General features: G+C 43.6%; 2 protein-coding genes across 2 annotated transcripts; both read left to right on the top strand.

Annotated features, from left to right (window-relative positions):
* The first annotated feature begins 3,082 nt into the window (after positions 1-3,082).
* On the top strand, positions 3,083-22,292 carry LOC137296334 (low-density lipoprotein receptor-like). Its single transcript, XM_067828106.1, has 7 exons — positions 3,083-3,366; positions 6,372-6,485; positions 13,919-14,035; positions 17,068-17,187; positions 18,622-18,732; positions 19,369-19,482; positions 22,112-22,292. The coding sequence occupies exons 1-7, from the start codon at positions 3,306-3,308 to the stop codon at positions 22,267-22,269; spliced, it is 795 nt and encodes a 264-aa protein (XP_067684207.1). The 5' UTR covers positions 3,083-3,305; the 3' UTR covers positions 22,270-22,292.
* Positions 7,429-13,103, top strand: LOC137296333 (uncharacterized). The gene has a single exon (XM_067828105.1). It carries the CDS (start codon positions 8,525-8,527, stop codon positions 10,517-10,519), a length of 1,995 nt encoding a protein of 664 aa, XP_067684206.1. The 5' UTR covers positions 7,429-8,524; the 3' UTR covers positions 10,520-13,103.
* Positions 22,293-23,571: the final 1,279 nt, after the last annotated feature.

The following is a 23,571-nucleotide window of genomic DNA, read 5'->3' as shown; positions in this document are numbered from 1 at the left end:
TTACAAAATCCAGAAATGTTAGGTACTGCTTGAGGCGCACGTACAATATCTATACATTCGCTTTTGCAAGCAGTGGTCCTTTCGAGCAAGGGTCGGTTAGCTTTGTGGCGAAAGCTGTCTCTACCTGCCATCGCTTGTACACATGCATACACTGTGTGAAGACCGTTTAAAGGGTGTGAGTGCGTCAGTCGAGGTATTGCCAGAAATGTTTGCAACATTTATTGCTTAGGTAAACGAACAAACTTATTTTATACCGCACTAGAATGCGTTTTACCCACGATTCCATTGGTTCGCATAGCATGTCATTTGTGGATGTCTTTCCAGTGTCGAGCTGAAGTATATATAGATATATGGATGCAGGTCTTTAAGCCCTCTGGCTGAGGTGAATCACTTCGAGTAAGCTTCAATGTGTCTCTCTTGTTTTCCCTCATTCTCTTTATTCATTTGGACTGCTTTTATTCCCTCACAACGAGCATCATCAGACTGAGTTGACCAGTCCTTGTTTTAATTCCCTTAATGTAGGGCACAAGGCAGGGTGAAAACAAATACCATCATTTTACGTTTCTAGATGTCACGGAGGCAGGAATCGAACCTTCCGCGGTGGAGATAGACTCCCGATCCAGACAGACTCACCGCCTGAACATACTCCCTGTCCTGACAGACTCAACGCTCAGTCAGACTCCCTTTCCAGACATACTTCCTCGCTAGACAGACACACCGTCCAGACAAACTCCCTGTGCAGACAGACACACCGTCCAGTCAGACTCCCTTTCCAGACATATTTTCTCGCTAGACAGACTCCTTGTCCAGACACACTCACTGCTCAGACAAACTCCCTGTCCAGACAGACGCACCGCCCAGACAAACTCCCTGTCCAGACAGACTCACCGCCCAGACAAACTCCCTGTCCAGACAGACTCCCCGCCCAGACAAACTCCCTAACCAGATAGACTCTCTAACCAGACATACTCCTTATCCAGCAGAGGGCGGAGGCCATTAGACATGTAAGCCGACATTTGATTAGATAACTCAGATTATGATGAAGCGGTTTATACTGTTGGGTCGACAAGGCTAACCTCGACGGTGATCTCGATTCCACCATCTGTTACAGTAATCAACACCACCCTGTCCCACTCCAGCCAGTTTTAATTTGTTTCCATTTATAGAATAATTATCCAATATAATGTAGGGGCGGTTGGGCAGCCTAGTGGTTAAAGCGTTCGCTCGTCACGCCGAAGATCCGGGTTCAGTGATATTGCTGGAATATTGCTAAAAGCGGCCTAAAACTAAACTCACTCACCGAGGCTCTGGAATATGGAGTCACTAGAAGTCTTCGGCATTAGGTTCGAACCCCGCCCTGATTATGTGTCTATTGTCAGCACCATATCCATGGTGATGAGCTTCACCAAAGCGATAGTGAATGAGTATAGTGTTACGCCTCACTCAGCAATATTTCAGCTATATGGCTGTGGTATGTAAATAATCGAGACTGGGTCAGACAATCCAGTGATCAACAGCATGATCATCGATCTGTGCATTTGGGAACCGATGGCACGTGGAAACCAAGTCAAAGAGCCTGGCCACCTGATCTCGTTAGTCGCCTCTTACCACAGGCATAGGCGCCTTTTGTGGCAAGCATGGGTGACCCATTCTTCCCCGGATCTTCACGGGTTTCATCAAAGTGAAAAATGTGTGGGCTCTGCTTTACTTCGTGTTCTTCTCTTTCATTCAGCCCATTTATGATGTCCCCGCCGCGACACTGCTGGAATAGTACTAAAAGCAGCGTAAACCAAAACTCACTCACTCACTCACTCACTCACCCACCCACTCACTCCTTTAATGGTTATCAAGTTTCGTTATGAATGATAAAGTGCGCACCCTGTACCAATGAATATAAGAATCTAACGCTGTGTATCAGAGAATCAGAGAACCACTGTGTAATGTACATGCACTGCTCAGCGTGTGATAGCCATGGTCGGATATCTCTTTCTGTCTAATTTATCCTTAACATGCTTAGAAAAAAAGGGTGTGTATCACAGAAAGATAAATCATCATAAAAACATTGAGTAGTATATTTCTACCACCGATCCCACCCTCGTTTTTCAGAATAAGTAACCCCCTCCTTAACCTTCTGACCCCCTAAGCTGCATTTGTCCCAGCTGTTCAATCAAGACACCTTCCAGAGCGCGAGAGACTGCTGGATATTGTGCAATTTCATGTGGATAATCTGAGTGATCACAACAGCTAGGAATCTATGTAAACGGGTAACAATTTAAATGACATTAAAGCAGACCTTAAAATGTAATAAACTGAATCCACGTGTGGCTACACCATTTGTCAGTACACCGTTTTATTGATATTAGGGGACAATAATGCATTCATTGGATAAGTGACTCAGGCCAGTGACTGACATCGTGGGCATGGATCTGCACAATTATGACATTTGGACATGCAGTAACCAAATCAGCAGGCCTGACCACCAGATTCCTTACAAGAGACTTAGGGCAGTGCCTCACAGCTTATGAACCGCCAGTGGATGGCGTTAACGCTGCACATACATCTGCAAACATCTCCCGGAAAGGTACCAACGGATATTTTGACAGAAGCGTCACTTTCCTCTCACTTCAGTTGGCAAGCCATCACAGCTGGAGACATTTTCCATGGCTGTAGGGTGTATACTATACAATCTCGGTCATCTGTGAGACAGTCTAGAAGTTTATGTTATGAAACCATATACGTAGTAGCCGTGATAAGAAACGCATGCCACTATTACGTAGTAGCCATGTTAAGAAACGCATACCACCATTACATAGTGGCTGTGTTAAGAAATACAATAGTGAAGGCCGTTACAAGTCGTGACCGAGAGTCAGTTAGTAACAAAACTTTTGTTTGCAATGTCAAAGAGACAGTGTCATGTGACAGCGTTAACTGTTCGTAGAGTATTTAACTTTTCGTCTGAAGTAAAATAAAAGTACCCAAAACAAATGTCGACAGGAGGATTTATTTAGGTCCATGATAAGCTCAGTGACATGCAGATGTTTAACCTAAGACTAATCTCGCCCAAAAATACACCATTTAGGTGACCCTGGTACCTATAAGAAAATCAGAAAGCAATCACAGTTTTCAGCTATTCTAAAAGCAGTCCCAACTCGAGGAACACGTCCACCAAAGTGACACTGAAAAACATTGTCGTTTGGAGGTCCACGTGTTTGAGGCTCATTTCAAATTGGAACCTTGGGCAACTATAAAGAAATAATCAGACCAACTTTCTCCTCATTGTCGCAACTCTAGGAAGATCACGAGTCATGTACAAGTTTGCCGTCCTTTTAGTGTGCTTGGGCCTTGCTAGGGCGTTTGTCTTTAACAGTGAGTATTATCAATTCTGGAAGAAACATCATCGTTATGCATTTGCATGAAGAATAAAACGGCGAATACATAGTATAGGCTATCAACCAAAATGTCGAAAGAGGCGACTAATGGGATCGGGTGGTCGATCTCGCTGATTTGTTTGACACATGTAAACGTATCCCAGTGGTGCAGACCGTTGCTCATGCTGTTGATCACTGTATTGTCTGGTTCAGATTAGATCATTTACAGACCACTGCTATATAGCTGGCATATTGCTGAGTGTGGCGTAGAACCTAAACTCACTCACTCACTTTCACTAATAAGGATTAAAGTCACCATTCGTCTTCAAGTGCCAATCAGCACAGTGATCTAAATGTTGATAAAAAAAATGTCAGAGCCAAATCATACGTCTCGATTATCTTTCCAAATAGATTCTATTGAAAAGGCAAAGTTGTATGTACTGTAACACCTAAAGTGAGCGATGACACCGGGTGTTTGCGACCGGCGACATCTGCCATTTGCATAAGAATACTGTAGGGTGGCTTGCTGGTTATAGCGTTCACTCGTCACACCGAAAACCCTGGTTCGATTCCCCAAGTGTGTACAATGTATTACGTCTATCCTGGTGTCAAAACAAGGGTCAAAAGATGTTTATTGTACATCGGAGTTATGCATATACGTTATACACTGTGGTGTACCACACCGTGATACTGCTGGGATATTGCTAAAAGCGGCGAAAGACACAGCCCATTCGCTCTACGCCATGTGAAACCAAGGTGGGGCCTTGAAGAGAGCAATATCTGTGCGACTGACCCATGCTTGCCTTAGAGGGCGACTATGCTTGTCGTAAGAGGCGACTAACGGGATCGGGTGGTCAGGCTCGCTGACTTGGTTGACACATGTCATCGGTTCCCAATTGCGCAGATCGATGCTCATTTTGTTGATCACTGGATTGTCTGGTCCAGACTCGATTATTTACAGACCGCCGCCATATAGCTGGAATATCGCTGAGTGCGGCGTAAAACTAAACTCACTCACTCACTCACTCACTCACTCACTGTGCGACTGTCTGTGTGCTCTGTGTTATCTTCCTGTTGGAGACACTGAGTACAGTACTAATCGAGTGTCGCCCGAGTGCTTTGAAGTCATTATATCACCGTTAGGTGTTGCCAAGAAAATTATTTAGCTCAGTGGTCCATTTGAGGCCTGGTCCGAGAATTTGGAATTTGTGTCTGAGTTAAGTGTTTTAGGTACCCATCAAGTATTGCAGTGAGTTTTGTCATTCACTGTGGTGGTAACAGACCGACAAATGCAGTGTTTGTAATATTTAAGTCTTACTATAGCGGCTCGTACAGATCCGTAACCGTGTTGCAAAATCCTGTTTGATCTGTCATGATATTTCTCTTCACTGGAAGACTTCTGTTCATGTGGATGTACCCGACCCATGAAGGTCCCGGGGTGGAATAGGCCTTCAGCAACCCATGCTTGCCACAAAAGGCGACTAAGAGGCGACTAACGGGATCGGGTGGTCAGACTCGCTGACTTGGTTGACACACGTCATCGGTTCCCAATTGCGCAGATCAATGCTCATGTTGTTGGTATTGGATTGTCTGGTCCAGATTCGATTATTTACAGACCGCCGCCGTATAGCTGGAACATTGCAATATAGCTGGAGTGCAGCGTAAAACTAAACTCACTCACTCACTCACTCACTAAGGATGGACCCGTGATCTCTCGATCTTAAACGGTTTCCCCATACTGACATGCAATTCAGTCTCTAGAATACTATAATATTGTAAAAACTGTATATACTGAACAGCAAAAGAAACGCTTGGCGTACATTCTGTGCATGGTGCACGCACTGGTTCCGTGTGTCAGTAATAGGTCGCTGTTGTGCATGTTTGATGTAACTCCGACCAATGAACATCTTGGTCACCTGCCAAACTGCTCATGTAAGGGGCTTGGTAGACTGGACTAATTGCCTAATCTGTCTGACCTTCAATGTCAATGACACATGTTTGAGGCAGGAGATAACACACACACACACCTGTTGAAAGCTCATCCAACGCATACCGCTATCTAGGAGGTCGAGAACTTGTCTATTTACCGTTGTTTCTGTAGGAGGCAAATAACATTAGTTTGTGAGGTATAGTGTCGAGTACAGAGAAAGCTTTGAATTCACAGAATTTTGACTGATCCATATCCAGATAGTTCCAGTTGTATGGGACTTTGGTGATCAATAACGTATCCGGGGTATATTTAATTAGTTCTGTGTTGTAAGACTGCAGAAATATGACTACTTAATAAAAAAGAAAAGTTACTTGGTATCATTCTTGGCGAATCACATAAATGTTGGTTGCATGTCTGACATGAACATATTGCTTTTAATTTAACGCCGCACTCAACAATATTCAAGGTGTGTGACTGTGGTCTGTAAGTAATCGAGTCTGGACCAGACAATCCAGTGATCAACAGCTGGAGCATTGATCTACGGAGATGGGATACTGTGACATGTGTCAACCTGACCCCCAATCCCAGTAGTCGCCTCTTAGAAGCATGGGTTGCTGCAGATCAGTTCCAACCCAGATCGTCTCGGGTCGACATGAACATATTCCAACAAGGTTCGAGCACGTTGCCAGTGGTATTAACAGTTGAAAAACGTGGAGCCACTCGCATTAAGCTATTTTAGTGCAACTACAACCGGAACTTCCATACTTTAGCCAAGGGTAAGTGTTAAGATCGCTTTGCATAAGTGGATGAATGTTGTTTATGCGATAACCATTATTTTAACAATGAAAAATACGAGACTGAAGATGACTGCAAAAACTACCCAAAACACATGCCCGAATGCACCCGGTGGCTTAGCCCACGCTCGAGCAATAGGTGACAAGACTCATTCTAGTAAAAAGTGAAAATAACAGTTCCAGATTTGTGAATGCCATTATTTGTTATTATTTCCTTGACACCTTACAATGTATTTTCGCTCATAATACCTCGTTTTCCCATTCCTTTGTCTGTTCAAGACGACGGGTGTACGGACCGTGAGTTCGAGTGCCGAAGCGGCGAATGTGTGGACAAAGAGTACACTTGCGACACCGAGGACGACTGCTCTGACGGGTCCGATGAGGTCAACTGTGGTAAGAATTTCTAATGAACTTCTACGTGGACTTGCTGCACAGCAAGTTGCTTTCCCATGGTCCCTCAATCAGAATGTTTGTAAATACAATAATTTTGTTTACCTCCAACTGACAGCTGGGTAACCCGTCCTCAGTCAATATTCAGTCAATATTAATGAGAGGCCCGGGAACCAGGATGGGTAACCCAGCTATTCATGTGGAGAGATTGATTGGATACATCACAAGGATATGCAGTGTGAAACCTATTTGTTGAGACCCATCCCGCGATATTATGTGAAATGTTATAAAATCAACATAAATAATAGAACAGCAGAAAATAATAGAAATATTCTATAAATAAGACAGCGTGCCTGACCATCCACTCCCGTTATAAATAGATAAATAGTTAGCAGCATCTTTCATTCCTTTAGCAGCCATCGTAGTAACCTTTCCGTGCTAATATTGGTATTTGGTATAATTGACATAGTTTCAGACCCGTGAGGAGTAGACCCGGGTAGAAGATTTTTTCAGTTATTTATTATTTATTTTTTCAGTTATTTATTATTATTTGACTTGAGTTATTAAAAGTAGATTTTGAGATACCTATAATTCCCTATAATTCACCCAATGAGATTGCTTTGCTTGAAGGTATCCTCAGTACTTTTCGTTACACTCCACTACAGAGTCTAACAAAACCTTATAGGAAGTTGCGTCAGGTAACCTTTGAGATTGACCAATCAGAACACAGCTTACCAAATCGCGAAAGTGCACACTCGCTCATACCTTTTGAACTTTTTATCTCGAAAAGGTTCGTACCCGAACGATTCTGAATGCTATTTAGCGTACGCTCGCTTCCGGGTGATGCACACGGCGTACGTACAGCCATGACAACGGTGAGTCGCTGAAAATAGTGTTTTGGCAAAATTCAAGGATGTTATCTTGCTGAAATATTAGCTAATAGCATTTAGCGTTAACCGCTAAATTGTGTTATTGATGGCGTGGCTATACCACGTGCCTTTGTTTATAAATATTACCTTGGCTCGCGCAGCTGCAAACATTACGTCAAATCATGACGTCATCAGTTGTTACGTCATCACAACACGCGACAGATAACGGTGCTTCACTTCTCGCGTCTCCGCCGAACACTACTTACCGTCGCTCACTACCATATTAACATCGATAAGCAGGTTAACGTCGCCAATCTGTAATGGGACCAAAAAGAAGAGCAGCATTACAGCACAGGCTAGTCCCGGCACCTGCAGCTGGAAAGAAACGCAGATCAACAAGGGGTAGCAGTACCATCAGCACATCAAGTCCGCCGGTGGATATTCAAGGGACGACCTTGGGGACGACCTTCGATCCTCCTAGGAACGCTCCAATGCAAGGTAGGTTTAGCTTAGCTTCAGAATTGCATCAGGGAATGAACAATCCCATTCAGATAGACCCAAACTTATTATTAGCTACACCGTCCCTAACACCCGCGCCGGTTACCCAATCCACGGCAGCGCAGCCGGCGGCAGACGCGCACCCCAGTAGTCAGCAGGCGGTAGATGCACGCACAGGGTTTAATCCGGATTTAGATGCATGCACAGTTCCTTCTGCATCAAGCATTCAGGCCACGATACAATGGCTTTCTAATCTAGCTTCGGGTGGGGGATCTTCACAGCGAAGCCTCCCCACGTACAGGCAGGTACCCGATGCCACTGCGGTTAATGCGGGTTTGCCTCAGCTTTCCTACAAAACGGACCACATCGGTGCTCATGTGAAAGATTCGGTCAGGCAAAAAATATGGAACGGCGAGTTCGTAGACTTCCAAACACTCCTCCCTTCTCAAAACGTTGCGCAGGATGGCGATGTACCGTTACAAATGGTTTTTAACCAGGCAGGTCAGGTCATGTTTAAACCGGCAAGTAAACAATCTTCTAAACCCCTCAGTATTGCCTCCTGGACTACGGCCTTCCATATTTTTATGAGTATTTACCTGCAAAAACACCCAGGTGCAGTTCAAGAACTGTTAGGATACGTTGACGCAGTTCGGGGCGCCGCACACAAGTACGGTAATGACTCGTGGTACACCTATGATTATTATTTCCGCCATAAAATGGCTAGAGATCCCACGCGTTCCTGGGGAGCCATCGACGGCGATCTGTGGCTCCGTTACATGGTTCACGGTAGGCAGTCCTACAATCTCACAGACACTAAGTCCAGCACTGCTGGTTCCGTCACTGCTGTCACTGATAAGCAAGTCTGCTGGGATTTCAATTTTTCCCAATGTTCAAGATTATCTTGCAAGTACCCCCACAAATGTTCCAAATGCAAAAGTTCAAACCATAGTGCCCGTCAGTGCAATTCTTTTCGTAGCAAACCAACAAACAATGCACAAGTGCAACTCCGAAACAGGGCCAGCTTACCCCCATCTCCCGATGTCGTTAGCTCCGGTACCCATAAAATATAACACACTGATTCCATGGATCGATGCGTACTATGCAGTGTGCTCAAAAGATGCCGATCTATTACGGGTAGGTTTTACCTCAGGTTTTAATTTACAGTTCACTGGTTCGTTCACTCCTAACAACGCTCCCAACCTTAGATCAGCAAGGCAGTTTCCTCAAATTGTCAACACCAAGCTACAAAAAGAAATCTCTCTTGGTCGTATCGCCGGGCCTTTCTCCTCATGCCCGATTCAAAACCTCAAGGTTTCTCCCGTTGGTTTAGTCAAAAAGAAATCAGACACATCAAGTGTCACCACAATCGCGGATAACTACCGTCTTATACACCACCTCTCCCATCCCCGGGGATCGTCCGTAAACGATGGAATTTCCGCGGAATTTTGCTCCGTTCAGTACTCACGATTCGATGAGGCGGTTAGTTTAGTGCAGCAATTAGGCAAGGGAGCTCAGTTAGCAAAATTTGATGTTAAGTCAGCCTTCCGTTTACTACCAGTCCGTCCGGAAGATTTCCACCTGTTAGGTATGTATTTTGAAGGAAATTACTATTTTGACAAATGTCTCCCTTTCGGTTGTTCGATATCATGCGCTCTTTTTGAAACATTTAGCCGTTTCTTGCAGTGGTGCATAACCAAACACACACACAGTGCATCCATCATGCATTACCTAGACGATTTCCTGGTGGGAGGTCGCGCCCAATCAGGCAAATGTAAATACCTGTTAGATTCAAGCATTCAGCTTTTTCGACATTTCGGTATTCCCATAGCCCAGGAAAAAACAGTTCAACCAACCACGACCATCAAATTCCTAGGCATAACCATAGACACTATCTCTATGGAGATTAGGATACCACCTGAAAAAATCAATCACTTGTGTCAAGAAATTGTCGCCTTACTGCAGTCACAAAAGCGCAAACTAAAAGTTCACCAGTTACAATCTTTGTTAGGCAAGCTGTATTTTGTGTGTCGCGCAGTTAGGTGCGGGAGGGCTTTTTGTAGACGCTTGACTGATGCCCTTTGCGGAAACGTCTACCCCTATCATAGAATAAGACTCACTAACGGTATGAAACAGGACCTGCAAGTATGGTTACAGTTCCTGCAGCATTACAATGGCGTATCCGTTTTTCATGATTCTATTTGGCTGTCTGGTCAGCATTTACGTCTTTTCACGGATGCATCTAGCACACACGGCTTCGGGGCGTATTTCCAGGGCAGCTGGACATGTGCGTCCTGGCCCCAAGCGTGGATACAAAAAGGCTACACCAAGGATATGACACTCCTTGAATTATTTCCTATTGTGGTAGCGTTGAAACTGTGGGGAAATTGTTTGAGCAACAAAAAGGTTATGTTCACATGTGACAACCAAGCAGTCGTACATATTATCAACAAGCAATCATCCAAGAACAAGAGGGTCATGGCACTAGTAAGGTGCTTAGTATTACTCTCCTTGCAGCACAACATAATATTTCACGCCAAGTACATTAGCACGCATGAAAATGCTATAGCTGACGCTCTTTCGCGCTTTCAGTGGCACCGATTTCACCAAATGGCTCCAGACGCGGACCCGACACAGACCAGCTTACCAAGAGACATTTGGGAGATTGTATGACAGAATCTCATATACTTATCGTGTCTTCTTTATCACGCAACACTAGACGCACTTATTACACGGCGCTGCAATGTCTCGAAACGTTTAGGCGCGCGTTTAGTCTACCATTAGGAGGACCCATTTGCCTAGACCAACTTCTGCAATTCATAGGCTACATGTCAATTCAAGGTAAATCCCCTCGTACTGTAAGGGCTTACATTTCAGCCTTATGCACCTGGAATAGACTAAATAACCTTATCAATCACTGTGAACATTTTTTGGTTAGAAAAGACATCATTGGGATGCACAAGATTAAAGTTAGGAGGGACATACGAAAGCCCATCACATTTCCAATTCTTCAGCGCATCGTAGGTGTTTTGCCTGCTATCTGCAGATCTTCTTACGAGGCTCAGGTTTTTAAGTCAGCATTTACCTTAGCCTTTTTTGGTTTCCTCAGGGTCAGCGAGTTGGTTTGCAGTTCACAAGCCGACGATTCAAAAACTTCACTACAAATTAATGATGTTTCATTTTCAGGCGAGGGATTAACCTTGCGCATAAGATTTTCTAAAACCGACCAGTTCGGTAGAGGAACTCTGCTTTCAATTTCTCCTACTGCCTCAGAGCTATGCCCCGTTAGAGCTCTCTCTCTGTATCTCGCGTCCAGACCACGCACTAGCTCACAGCTGTTTGTCCATTTTGACGGCTCACCATTAACGCGCTATCAATTTCAGGCGATTCTCAATAAGTCGCTATCACATGTCGGTTATGACGCGACCCAGTATACATCACATTCTTTCAGAATAGGCGCTGCTACAACTGCGGCGATTAATGGTTTGGATGAAAGTATAATTCAGCAGTATGGTAGATGGACATCTTGTGCATACCAGGGTTATATTAGGATCTAATAAAGTAATCACGCATAATTAACTGATTCTACTTAATATTTACTAGCTTTGCTCTTACCAATTACATTGTAGCAATTTTTTCTGCTGTCCGATCTCTATGTTACAGATCTGGCCTGGGTGATTGGTGACAGCTACATGGCCAGGGCAAAGGGGAGCTTGGAACAACGCTTGCAACGTCTCGGCCGTACACGGTGGCAGGTCCGAGGCGGGAGGCGATGGAGCCACTTCCGAGCTTCGCTTAACAGTCTTTTGGCTTCCGCGTCTAACACCAGTCCCAAATGGCTCGTGATCCACTTAGGCTCGAATGACTTGTCCCAAACGTCCGCCAGGTCCATATATGAAGACATTATGTGTGATTTGCTGTATGCCAAGCTACGTATGCCTGATACGACGCTGGTGTGGTCTTTCATGTTGCCACGGGTTGCGTGGCCGGCTGCTATGGACATCAAAAAGCTTGAACTTTCTCGTAAAAAGCTAAATCGAAGACTCTCAAACAGAATCTATGAGCTTCATGGGATCAGCGTCCGCCACGACCAGTTTGATCCGGTCAAATGTGGCCCGGAACATTACTTGGCGGACGGGGTGCACCTGTCAACCACTGCAATGGACATTTTTGTGCACAATATTGTTAGTGCTTTAACTGCTAATTAACTCGGATAAATAGAAATAACGGCAGTAAGTGAGCACGCGCTTCCATTATTTCCCAGCACAGTGTAAGTCGTTCATGCTGTTCGCGTATCCACTATTTTCTAATATCTATATGTTGCTGTGTGGATGGCCGGCGATTTATATCGCGGTGGCCTGCTTGGGGTGAGAAGCTATCAATCGCTATGCTGCTGGTTGTCCGCTTTCACAGCAGAAACCAAAAAATCGTAATTCCAGCCTGCTTCACAGTAGGTGGAACTCATCGCTCGCTACGCTCACCTCGTCTGCTTGTCACAGCGGAAAGGTGATTATGCATTAATACCATGCTCTCGCTCGCTGCTGCTGCTCCTTCTCACCCCCGTAGCCATCCACACATATTGGCCATTACTCCCAAGATAATATCTTCCTTTTCATTTAAAACGCAAGTCCAGCAATAATAGCATTTAGCGTTAACCGCTAAATTGTGTTATTGATGGCGTGGCTATACCACGTGCCTTTGTTTATAAATATTACCTTGGCTCGCGCAGCTGCAAACATTACGTCAAATCATGACGTCATCAGTTGTTACGTCATCACAACACGCGACAGATAACGGTGCTTCACTTCTCGCGTCTCCGCCGAACACTACTTACCGTCGCTCACTACCATATTAACCCTCCCTCCCTTCCCGTGCTCACTTATTTCCGTTATTTGATTGGGTGTACATTAAATCTAGAAGTATTAACATTGATATTCATTGTACCTTTATTCACTTTGCTGAATTAAAACGTCATAGTGTGTATGGCCTGCTTGGGGTGAGAAGCTATCAATCGCTATGCTGCTGGTTGTCCGCTTTCACAGCAGAAACCAAAAAATCGTAATTCCAGCCTGCTTCACAGTAGGTGGAACTCATCGCTCGCTACGCTCACCTCGTCTGCTTGTCACAGCGGAAAGGTGATTATGCATTAATACCATGCTCTCGCTCGCTGCTGCTGCTCCTTCTCACCCCCGTAGCCATCCACACATATTGGCCATTACTCCCAAGATAATATCTTCCTTTTCATTTAAAACGCAAGTCCAGCAATAATGGTAACCATGTCAAAATATACTACCAAATCGTATATACTACAGGTAAAATAACTGTGTTTATGCGGATTCTTGTTTGTGGAGAGATCTGTGTCGGTGACCTGAATATTTTGAAAGTCCCTCCGATCCCTAAATAGTAGCCGTTGTCTGATTGGTTAAATCTATTTAACCGTCTCGCGTTTGATTGGACGGTCATTGGTCGCTCAAAGGTTACCTGACGCGACCTTCTACTAAGTTTTGTTAGACTCAGTGGTGGAGTGTAACGAAATACACTGAGACGAAGTTTACTTAGACTGGGGGTAGAATAGGCCTTCAGCAACCCATGCTTGCCATGAAAGGCGACTATGCTTGTCGTAAGAGGCGACTAACGGGATCGGGTGGTCAGGCTCGCTGACTTGGTTGACACATGTTACTGTATCCCAATTGCGCAGATCGATGATCTTGCTGTTGATAAGTGGATTGTCTTGAAAATGTCTAGCTGAAATATTGCTGAGTGCGGCATAGAACTAAACTCACTCAATCACATACATTATTTCACTATGATTGCAGAAATCAAACCTGTTAAATTATCTATTTCTAAAACCTCCAAAATCTATGCAAGTATAAGTGAGTGACTTTAGTTTTATGACCCTTTAGCAATGTACCCGCAATATCAACGCGTGGGGACACCAGAAATATGCTTTGCATTTTGTTGGGAATCGAACACAGATCTTCTTAGTGACGAACGGCACTCCCATTCTACGCTTGAGTAAATACGGTAGTTCCATATCAATGTTACATCGTTCATCCACGGCGACTTTTGTAGCCACCGACTGTTCCGGAAGTCATCAGTTCAAGTGCAACTCTGGAACGTGTATCTCACACGAATATTTCTGCGACGGCGACGACGACTGTGGCGACGGCTCCGATGAGGACGACTGCGGTAAGAACATGACACACTGGTACAATTGTCACTTGTGTAGATCGAAACAAAAGGGTAATATTAATGCAAGGTAATGTAAGAAAACCAAAGTGTAGTCAGATTAGTGATTCAGTCTCAACAAATAGCCCTTAAACGTTCTCTCCCTAGTTTCAAGTTTTCGTCTTTCAGGGTCAGGTTGAAAAGATTTGGACTGATAACAAGCATGGGATTTGCAAATTAATTTTGCAGAATCAGGGCTCGATTTTAACTTTTAAAACTTGTGTTGGTCTGAAATGAAACTGTAAAATGCAAGTTTATGTCAAAATGAACGCATAACGTGCATATTAAACAGAATGACGAGATGTGGAACTAACATTGATGATGATGACAGTGATTGAATTACGAGGGTTGGCTGAAAAGTTCTCAGCCTGAGTGGTTTTTCCCCACCAGGTAGAGACAGGTGTTTGCCACCAATGAGGACAATCATTTAGTGAATCATAGACACAAGAACTACAAACGTACTAATAGTTTTATCTCAACTACAGATCTTTTGGTAAACCTACCCTCTGAAATCATCAGAAATGGACAAAACTGAATACAGGGCAGTCATCAAGTACTTGCAAAAGAAAGGGATGTCCCCAACACAGATACATGCTGACATGGTCTCCACTCTAGGGGATGATGCTCCTTCATTTTCCACAGTAAAGAAGTGGGCTGCAGAATTTAAGCGTGGCAGACAAAGCCTTGATGATGACCCACGCCCAGGAAGGCCTTCAACAGCAACCACTCCAGAAAACATCACGCGAGTGCTCGATATGTTGATGGATGATCGACGATTGACTACTCGACATATTGCTAGTGTAGTGGGTATCTCTCATGAGAGGGTTGAGCATATTATCACCAACGAATTAGGAATGACTAAAGTTTCTGCGAGATGGGTGCCAAAGCTCTTGACAGCAGAACAGAAACGTGTCAGGTTCCAGACGCCCCTTGACAATTTGCGTCGTTTTGAAGAAGATCCCGATGATTTTGTGGCACGATTTGTAACCCAGGGATGAGACCTGGATACATGACTTTCAACCAGAAACAAAACTACAGTCAAAACAGTGGAAGCATCCTGATTCACCAGCTCCGAAGAAAGCCAAGTCTGTTCCTTCAGCTGGAAAGGTGATGGCATCAGTCTTTTGGGATTCCAGGGGTATTCTGCTCATTGATTATCTTGAAAAAGGTCAAACTATCAACGGCAGATACTATGCTGATCTACTGAACCAGTTGCGAGAAGCAATCAAAGCCAAACGACTAGGGATGATCGCTAAAGGTGTCCTCTTCCACCAAGACAATGCGCCTGTTCACAAATCGGTGGTGGCCATGTCAACAATCCGCGATTGTGGCTTTGAACTCGTTGACCATCCTCCTTATTCACCTGATTTGGCTCCTTCTGACTTCTACCTGTTCCCCAAAATGAAAAAGGAACTCGCCGGTCGCCATTTTGCAAGTAATGATGACGTCATTTCCGCTGTGACTGATTTTTTTAGGGTAGCTGAAGAAGATTTCTTCCTGACCGGGATTCGGGCCTTGCAGCATCGCTGGCAAAAGTGTGTGAACTTGGAAGGGGTCTATGTAGAAAAATAAATTACAAACGTGGACTTTGAAACTTGTTTTCACAGTGAGGCTTAGAACTTTTCAGCAAACCCTCGTATTGCTACTGGTCATGTAATGAAGCAAGATAAAATGACCCCGATGTTGTAAACGATCAATATCCAAACTTTTGTGTTATGTATGACTGTATATTGAGCGGCATTTTTGTCTGGCGCAACTGAGTAAATATCTAAGGTTCCACCGGGTGCAAGTAGGTTCTATTTTCTAAAATGGAGCCATGAGAGTCTATCGACTTATATCAAAGATGATCCCCAATTCATAATTTGCCTTCTGTGCCGAATAAAACGTGCTCACCATCGGATGAATCTTGCAAAAACTGACCATACGCTGCTCCTTCACCTCACTCACTGAGTCACATAACACGGTACTGATAATTATGAGATAAACGGTCGGTCGGTTCCAAATGCATTCCCGTGCTTCAAATACTCAATAACACCCGGAAATCATATGATGTTTATCAACATTGTATACAAAAAAGTAAACCAAAGGGGTTGTACTGTCTGCACTCGTTTACATCGAACAGGGGTACAGCAGTGAAGTGTCATCAGTTGGCTGTTTCAACTGGTTCCCATGGTAGCGTCTGGAGCTGCTCATTTTAACTTTACGTCACAATATGATTTGAATGACGTCACCACTGTTGATGACACAACAAAACAATTGTTTACGTGTCAATACGCAGTGAATAGTCTTGCAGTTTCCAGGAATCTAATACCATTTGATCATGTTTTTCAACCAATAAGATTACAGAACACAGAAACTTTTGGTTTACAATCGTCATTAAAAATGTGATTTAAGGATTTGTCATTCCTGTCATAAAAAGAACGGAAATAATGAACGTGCTGAAAAATACTATATTTTTCCAGTAAAGATATTTGAAGACGTTTTTATTTTTAAATGTGACCAATCAAATCTATCAAATCAAGAACTGTTAACAAGAACCGAAAGGTTTAGACCCAGACCAAAGGGCAGTTTCTCTTGCCCAGGTTGTGTCTGCAACACTGATTGTCATGCGCTCAGTCAACACTTTCATGTGTCACAAATTATCACTTGCCTGAATGTTTGTTTGTTTCTTTGTTGTTAACTTAACACATTCCAGAAATAAATAATCGAATCGATCCAGCGATCAACATCGTAAGAAGCGACTAACGCGATTGGTTGGTCAGGCTCGTTGACCTGGCAGACACATCGTATTCCAGTCTATCCTCATGTTGATCACTGGATTGTCTGGTCGCTGCCACATGGCTGAGTACTACGGGGTGTGGGGTAAAACAACAACGCAAACAGCCAATAAAGACGCCGGACGATGTTATCCCATGTGCATTGTCTCGTGAAGAATAAACTAGTTCTGTCTTCTGATGTATTGAAGACATGCAATTACATTCTTTCTCTGACAGGTAAAAAGAAGTGCGACCAGTACGAGTTCCACTGCGTATCTGACGGCATCTGCATTGAGGACGTGTATTACTGCGACGGCGACAAGGACTGCACCGACGGCTCAGACGAGGCCAACTGCAGTAGGTATACAACGTAAATTGATGGAACCAGGCCAACTGCAGTAAGTATACAAGGTAGATTCATGAGGTCAGGGCGACTGCAGTATGTATACAACTAGATTGATGAGGTCAGGCCAACTGCAGAAAGTATACAACGTAGATTGATGAGGTCAGGCCAACTGCAGTAAGTATACGACGTAGATTGATGAGGTCAGGCCAACTGCAGTAAGTATACAAGGTAGATTGATGAGGTCAGGCCAACTGCAGTAAGTTTACAAGGTAGATTGATGAGGTCAGGCCAATTGCAGTAAGTATACAAGGTAGACTGATGAGGTCAGGCCAATTGCAGTAAGTATACAAGGTAGACTGATGAGGTCAGGCCAAATGCAGTAAGTATACAAGGTAGATTGTTGAGGTCAGGTCAATTGCAGTAAGTATACAAGGTAGATTCATGAGGTCAGGCCAACTGCAGTAAGTATACAAGGTAGATTCATGAGGTCAGACCAACTGCAGTAAGTATACAAGGTAGATTGATGAGGTCAGGCCAACTGCAGTAAGTTTACAAGGTAGATTGATGAGGTCAGGCCAACTGCAGTAAGTATACGACGTAGATTGATGAGGTTAGGCCAACTGTAGTAAGTATACAACGTAGATTCATGAGGTCAGGCCAACTGCAGTAAGTATACGACGTAGACTGATGAGGTCAGGCCAACTGCAGTAAGTATACGACGTAGATTGATGAGGTCAGGCCAACTGTAGTAAGTATACAAGGTAGATTGATGAGGTCAGGCCAACTGCAGTAAGTATACGACGTAGATTGATGAGGTCAGGCCAACTGCAGTAAGTATACAAGGTAGATTGATGAGGTCAGGCCAACTGCAGTAAGTATACAAGGTAGATTTCAGAGAAGACTTCCATGCTCTTCAGCTTTCAAGCTATCCCAAATTGGACACAGTCCGTTTATCCGAACGCCTATTTTTATTGAAATCCAAATTATGAATATAAACAAATTTCCGGATACATATCTTTAAGCAATATTTTTAAATCATTTAATGAATTGTTTCCAGATTTTGGTAATGGGTTCTTTGTTTACAGGAAAGGTGCAGTGCAAAGTTTTGTATTTTTGAATAATCATTGCCAGTTACACGGGACTCACAGTCGGGGGTCGTATCTGCATTTATTGGCTTTATTTATTGGCGATATCTTTCAAACTGGAATCCTTTTCACAACATGAAGGTATTCAGTGAAGTCAGTAATATGTACGTATATGTTTCTTTGAAACGTGGACAAACGAATTCATGATTGGGATAACCTTGTTGAGTGTATATGCATATTTCTTCTGGGTGAATCCCGTGTTCTCTGGTAATGACATACAGACCTGCCCAATAAATGACTGGATGAGTTGACTGCCCGTACATGCTCCATTCCTCTTTACACACTCACTCGTTATTTTAGCTTCATGCATGGACGACCAATTCCGGTGTACTTCCGGTTTGTGTATTGACGCGCAGTGGAAGTGTGACGGCGACGACGACTGCAGCGACAGCTCAGATGAACACGACTGCGGTATGTTTTCTCTGTTAAGAGTGAAGTGTTTGTTACAACCCTAATTTCATTTCCAGCTTTTAAACGTTACCTATATATAATCACACACACACACACACACACACACACACACACACACACACACACACACACACACACACACACACACACACACACACACACACACACAAAAGCGAAAATGAGAACGCTGATCAAAGCTTTTAAGTCGTTTTATGTAAAATCTGTGTTTGTTAGGTGTGGTTGCATGGAATCAGTACAGCCATTAAAATTCACCTTAATTTAAGGGGAAAACGTCTCACAAAAGGCGCCTATTATTATATCATGACAGTAAAGAGCATCAGGCCCAAGAGCGACATGCCCCTGTAAATATAAACACTGAGATCCATGATTCCCGCTGCTAAGCAAGCACCCTGTGGTGGGTTCGGATTGTTTGGGTGGTCAGGCTCGCTGACTTGGTTCCCACATGTCAGTGTATCCCATCTGCGAAGAACGTTGCTCATGTTGTTGGTCACTGAATTATCTGATCCAGACTCGGTTATCTACAGACCGCTGTCTTCTTGCTGAATGAGACGTTAAACACCAAAGCAAAAGATCTGCAGTTTGACCTTGACATTGAATGTTTCCAATGTATTCCAGGTTCATGCAGTACCAGGCAATTCACGTGCGCCAACGGCAGATGTATTCAGAAGAGCTGGGTGTGCGATGGCGACAATGACTGTGACGACTTTTCCGACGAGAGTGGCAGTTGTGGTAAGAGGACTTCCGAGGACGTTCGGTTTTCGTTAACTCTGAACAGGAACTATAAGTTGTTCACTGATCACGAGGGAGACATGGGTTCATGTACCCTCGATGTTTGTTTAAAAACAGGGTACATCAGCCAGTGGTCCCGAGGGACCAGTGAAAAACGTATTTTTCTTACCGAACACCTCAGTGTTAACGTTGAATTGTTTCAAGCACGCGTATAATTCTTTTTGTAGCCATCGCTAAATTTTGCAGACAAGGAAACAAATTTAGAGTTAATTCCCCCTTCAATTCGCAAAACATCGGTAATTTCCGTACATCAAACATGATTCAGTGATTCGAGATAACAAAATTACCACCACTGAGTACGAGATGGGTTCGGCATTCCTAGCGGGGTACATTGAAAATTATAGAACAGCGCTCAGCCAATTAGAAACCGAAGTTTATATGGTAAGATAAATGAGTTTGACGCCCGTTGGTGCGCATGTTTCGTGGTTATGTGATTATCTCCTATCAGGTTTAAATAACTTTTGACGTCTCATGCTTACGAAATCTCGATATCGTATGTCTCGATATCGTATGTCTCGATACCGTATGTCTCGATATCGTATGAATATGTCAGATGGCATAGATATTAACACTAGGTATCATGGTGGAGTTTATGATGGTGTTTCATTAATAAGATGTTCTTTTTGCTTTGCAAATTCGCAGTACCTTCATAAAAGCAAAATATATTGAACGTACTTCCGAAATGTATTTTCTTACGAATTTGAGACCACGTGTCATTTTTGTTGAAAACTGACGTTAAATCAGTGTTCATTACGATGGGCTCTGAATAGATGAAGGAATCATGTATTTGTTATGAGAAATGACAGGTTTACTGTAACTCGATAACGACCCCAAATTGCTTGACGTCGGGCCATTGTCGTACCCGTTGTTATGTGACGTTCTTGATGTTCGGTTCTTGGTGTTTAACCACCTTCGACTCGCTTGCACTTAGGTTCAATATTGACGATATTTTTGACTCACATTCGTCACATGTACCTATGTCATTATATACTTTTTTTCTTAGCTGGTGCCGACCCGTGAAGGTCCCGGGGTAGAATAGGCCTTCAGCAACCCATGCTTGCCATAAAAGGCGACTATGCTTGTCGTATGAGGCGACTAACGGGATCGAGTGGTCAGGCTAGCTGACTTGGTTGACACATGTCATCGGTTCTCAATGGCGCAGATCGATGCTCCTGTTGTTGGTCACTGGATTGTCTGGTCCAGACTCGATTATTTACAGACCGCCCCCATGTACCTGGAATATTGCTGAGTGTGGCGTAAAACTAAACTCACTCACTCTTAGCTGGTGCCAGTCTTAGCAATTGTACCATAAATTACAACATGCAATGCAAACATGAAAGTGTAACGTTGTTGAGCATTGAAAAAATGGCGGCTTCGTCGGACAGTATTGAAAGACCTCGTTCCTCTGCAAACGGTAATGTCCTGAATAATACCGTTACCCTTTTGATAGTTGATTAAATCAAGCAAGCACGTGACTCTTCACTCAAGCGTTCTGTTTATGGTAGATATACACAGATGCACATCAGATATCATGCAGTCCAACTGTATCCATTTGCCATATCCATACAGACTCCGGATAAATTGGGGGTTTTATGTAACGATCCCTAACGATTTCATCGAGGCGGAAGTGAGCCATTTTCAGCAGATACCTAGACTTAGCATCATTTCATGCTGGAGGTTTTCCATCGAAGCAAGTGTTGTGGTACCGTGTCCGAAATGTGAACAACAATATTTCGTGATGATGTCTTGTGTAAACGCTTTGTGTAAATTAAGGTTCTCTGTTTTATAATAATGGTGACTGAGGCGGTTGAGTCGCCCAATAGTTCAGGGTCAGCTTGTCATGCCGAAGACCATGGTTCGATCCCCCTATTGGGTACAATATGTGAAGCCTATTTCAGGTGTCCCCCGCATGACATTGCTGGAATATTTCGGAGAGCGGCGTAAATCAGTACTCACTCTCTAATAGTGATTGAACCTCTTTCGACCACACTGACCTCCCTTTTCCAAACCTGCAAGGGAATTTGTGAATTCAGCTAATTTTAAGTAGCGGAGTCCTGCCGCACAGAGGGATCACTGGCATTGTGTAAATCAGTGTAAACTACTGTTCGAGATTCAACGGTGGCTGGTGGGTGGCCTAGTGGTTGAATCTTTCACTCATCATAATAAAAACCCGGGTTCGAGTCCCCCCGCATGGGTGCAATGTGTGAAGACCATTTCTGGTGTCCCCCGTCGTGATGTAGCTGGAATATTGCTAAAAACGACGGTAGAGCCATTATCACTCACTTGAGATTCAAAGCGTGACGCTGTTTGACCTATTTCTTTTCATACATCGGTCTTTCGTACACGGTGCATTTGAGTTACAGTCAGTTACTAGTCTTGTACATGGGTACACTATATGGAATGTATTTTAGGTGTCACCCGCGAGATATTGCTGGAATGTTGTCAAAAGCTGCGTGAAACCCAACTCACTCACTCACTCATACTCGTAACCGGTGTTTGACCGGCATTTTATAGAGCGCAGCAGAGCTGATATTTAAAGAGAATAAGAGTTGTCTGCTTTTCGTTACAGGAACCATTCCTCCAAACGAATGTCGAGACGTGCTGATTGGCCGTGACTGCGCCCTGATGAACGAGACTCACAACCCTATCTGTCTGGACAAGGAGGAAGGCGTCCACTACTGCAGGAAGTACTGTAACCTGTGTGGACCTGGACAGACTGTTGGTTAAATAAACATATTTAGACTAATTAACGCAATGTTAGTGGCTAATTTGATCATCAAGGCTGAGCATGTCTGCTTAATGGTCGTCATGCCCAGGTATTTGTCGGTTTTGTTAAAACACGGACTGAAAATAGCAAGGAACAAGACAAAAGAGTGTCCAGGGACAGGATGCCCTCTGTAGGAAGCGTTCCCTATGAGTGTGCTCTGGTGATTAATTTCTACTAAGCAAGTTCAATAAACATCTATACAACTATGAGATGCACACCTTTCGAGTCCCAATGAAACACACGTATTAGCTTAGTCAATTCTGTTGAGCAGTTTTTGTGGAGAAGTGATTAGACTTAACCCCCTGTTTACTATCAGCTGAAAGAAACTGTGATTCGAAATAAAAGATCACCAGATTCTGAGAAGTCTCGGGGCAACAACTCTTTTAAAAATATTCCAACACTATGTATGACAAGCCTATCTACATTATGTGTGGTTTGTACAAAAGTATTTTCGATACGGATCCAGATGTATTTAAAACAAAATCTGCTGCCAAAACCTCAGCAAATACACCAGAACTGATGCGATGACTTTCGAAGCCTTCCATATTTCCATATTCATACCTTAAGCAGAAAGCAATAAATATGAAGTAATTCTAAAAGCTAAATATTTTACAGTGATCGATGAAGTCAAGCACATAGACTGTTCGTGAATTCAAATAGAAATATGCAGTTACGGTAAGAATATTGAACATACGAAAATACTTAGGTTTTCCTTATCCAGACATATTCCCACAATAAAGTGGTAGAGTAAACATTATTTTCTAATTGCTCAAAGCATCGTCAAAACGTTCATTGCAAGCACGGAAAAAGGTGCCAGGTATATTTGGAATTCCCCAGCATGCTTGGCTTGCCGCCAGAATGTACAAGTTGGCGATTGGTCGGTTTACAAGCTACGTCAACAGCCTATGCGTTTTTTTTCTGACGTTCAGTCTTAAGACCGCTAGGCAGAAGGAGAGTCACATTTACAAGAACATCGTAACGAAGTATTGGAATTCTGACCTGTGGTGGCTGGCCAAGGATGAATAACATTTTGTAGTCTCGTGTTGAATGAACTGCACTGGCTATCAGTTACGGCCAGAAATGACTTTAAGATCCTCTGTCTGACATACAAGTGCTTCCATGGTTTGGCTCCCTCCAACTTGACGGAACCCCTACACCTGTCTGTCCCCGCACGCTGCTTGCGCTCACACAAAATCTGGTCATCCCATTCTCCAAACTAAAAATGCTTTGGATACCGATCGTTCTCGTTTTCTTCACCATTA

This window comes from Haliotis asinina, chromosome 9 (genome assembly GCF_037392515.1).
Source record: "Haliotis asinina isolate JCU_RB_2024 chromosome 9, JCU_Hal_asi_v2, whole genome shotgun sequence".
NCBI lineage: Eukaryota > Metazoa > Mollusca > Gastropoda > Lepetellida > Haliotidae > Haliotis > Haliotis asinina.
The sequence above is the reverse complement of the archived record's forward strand: the minus strand, read 5'-3'. Positions and strand labels throughout refer to the sequence as shown.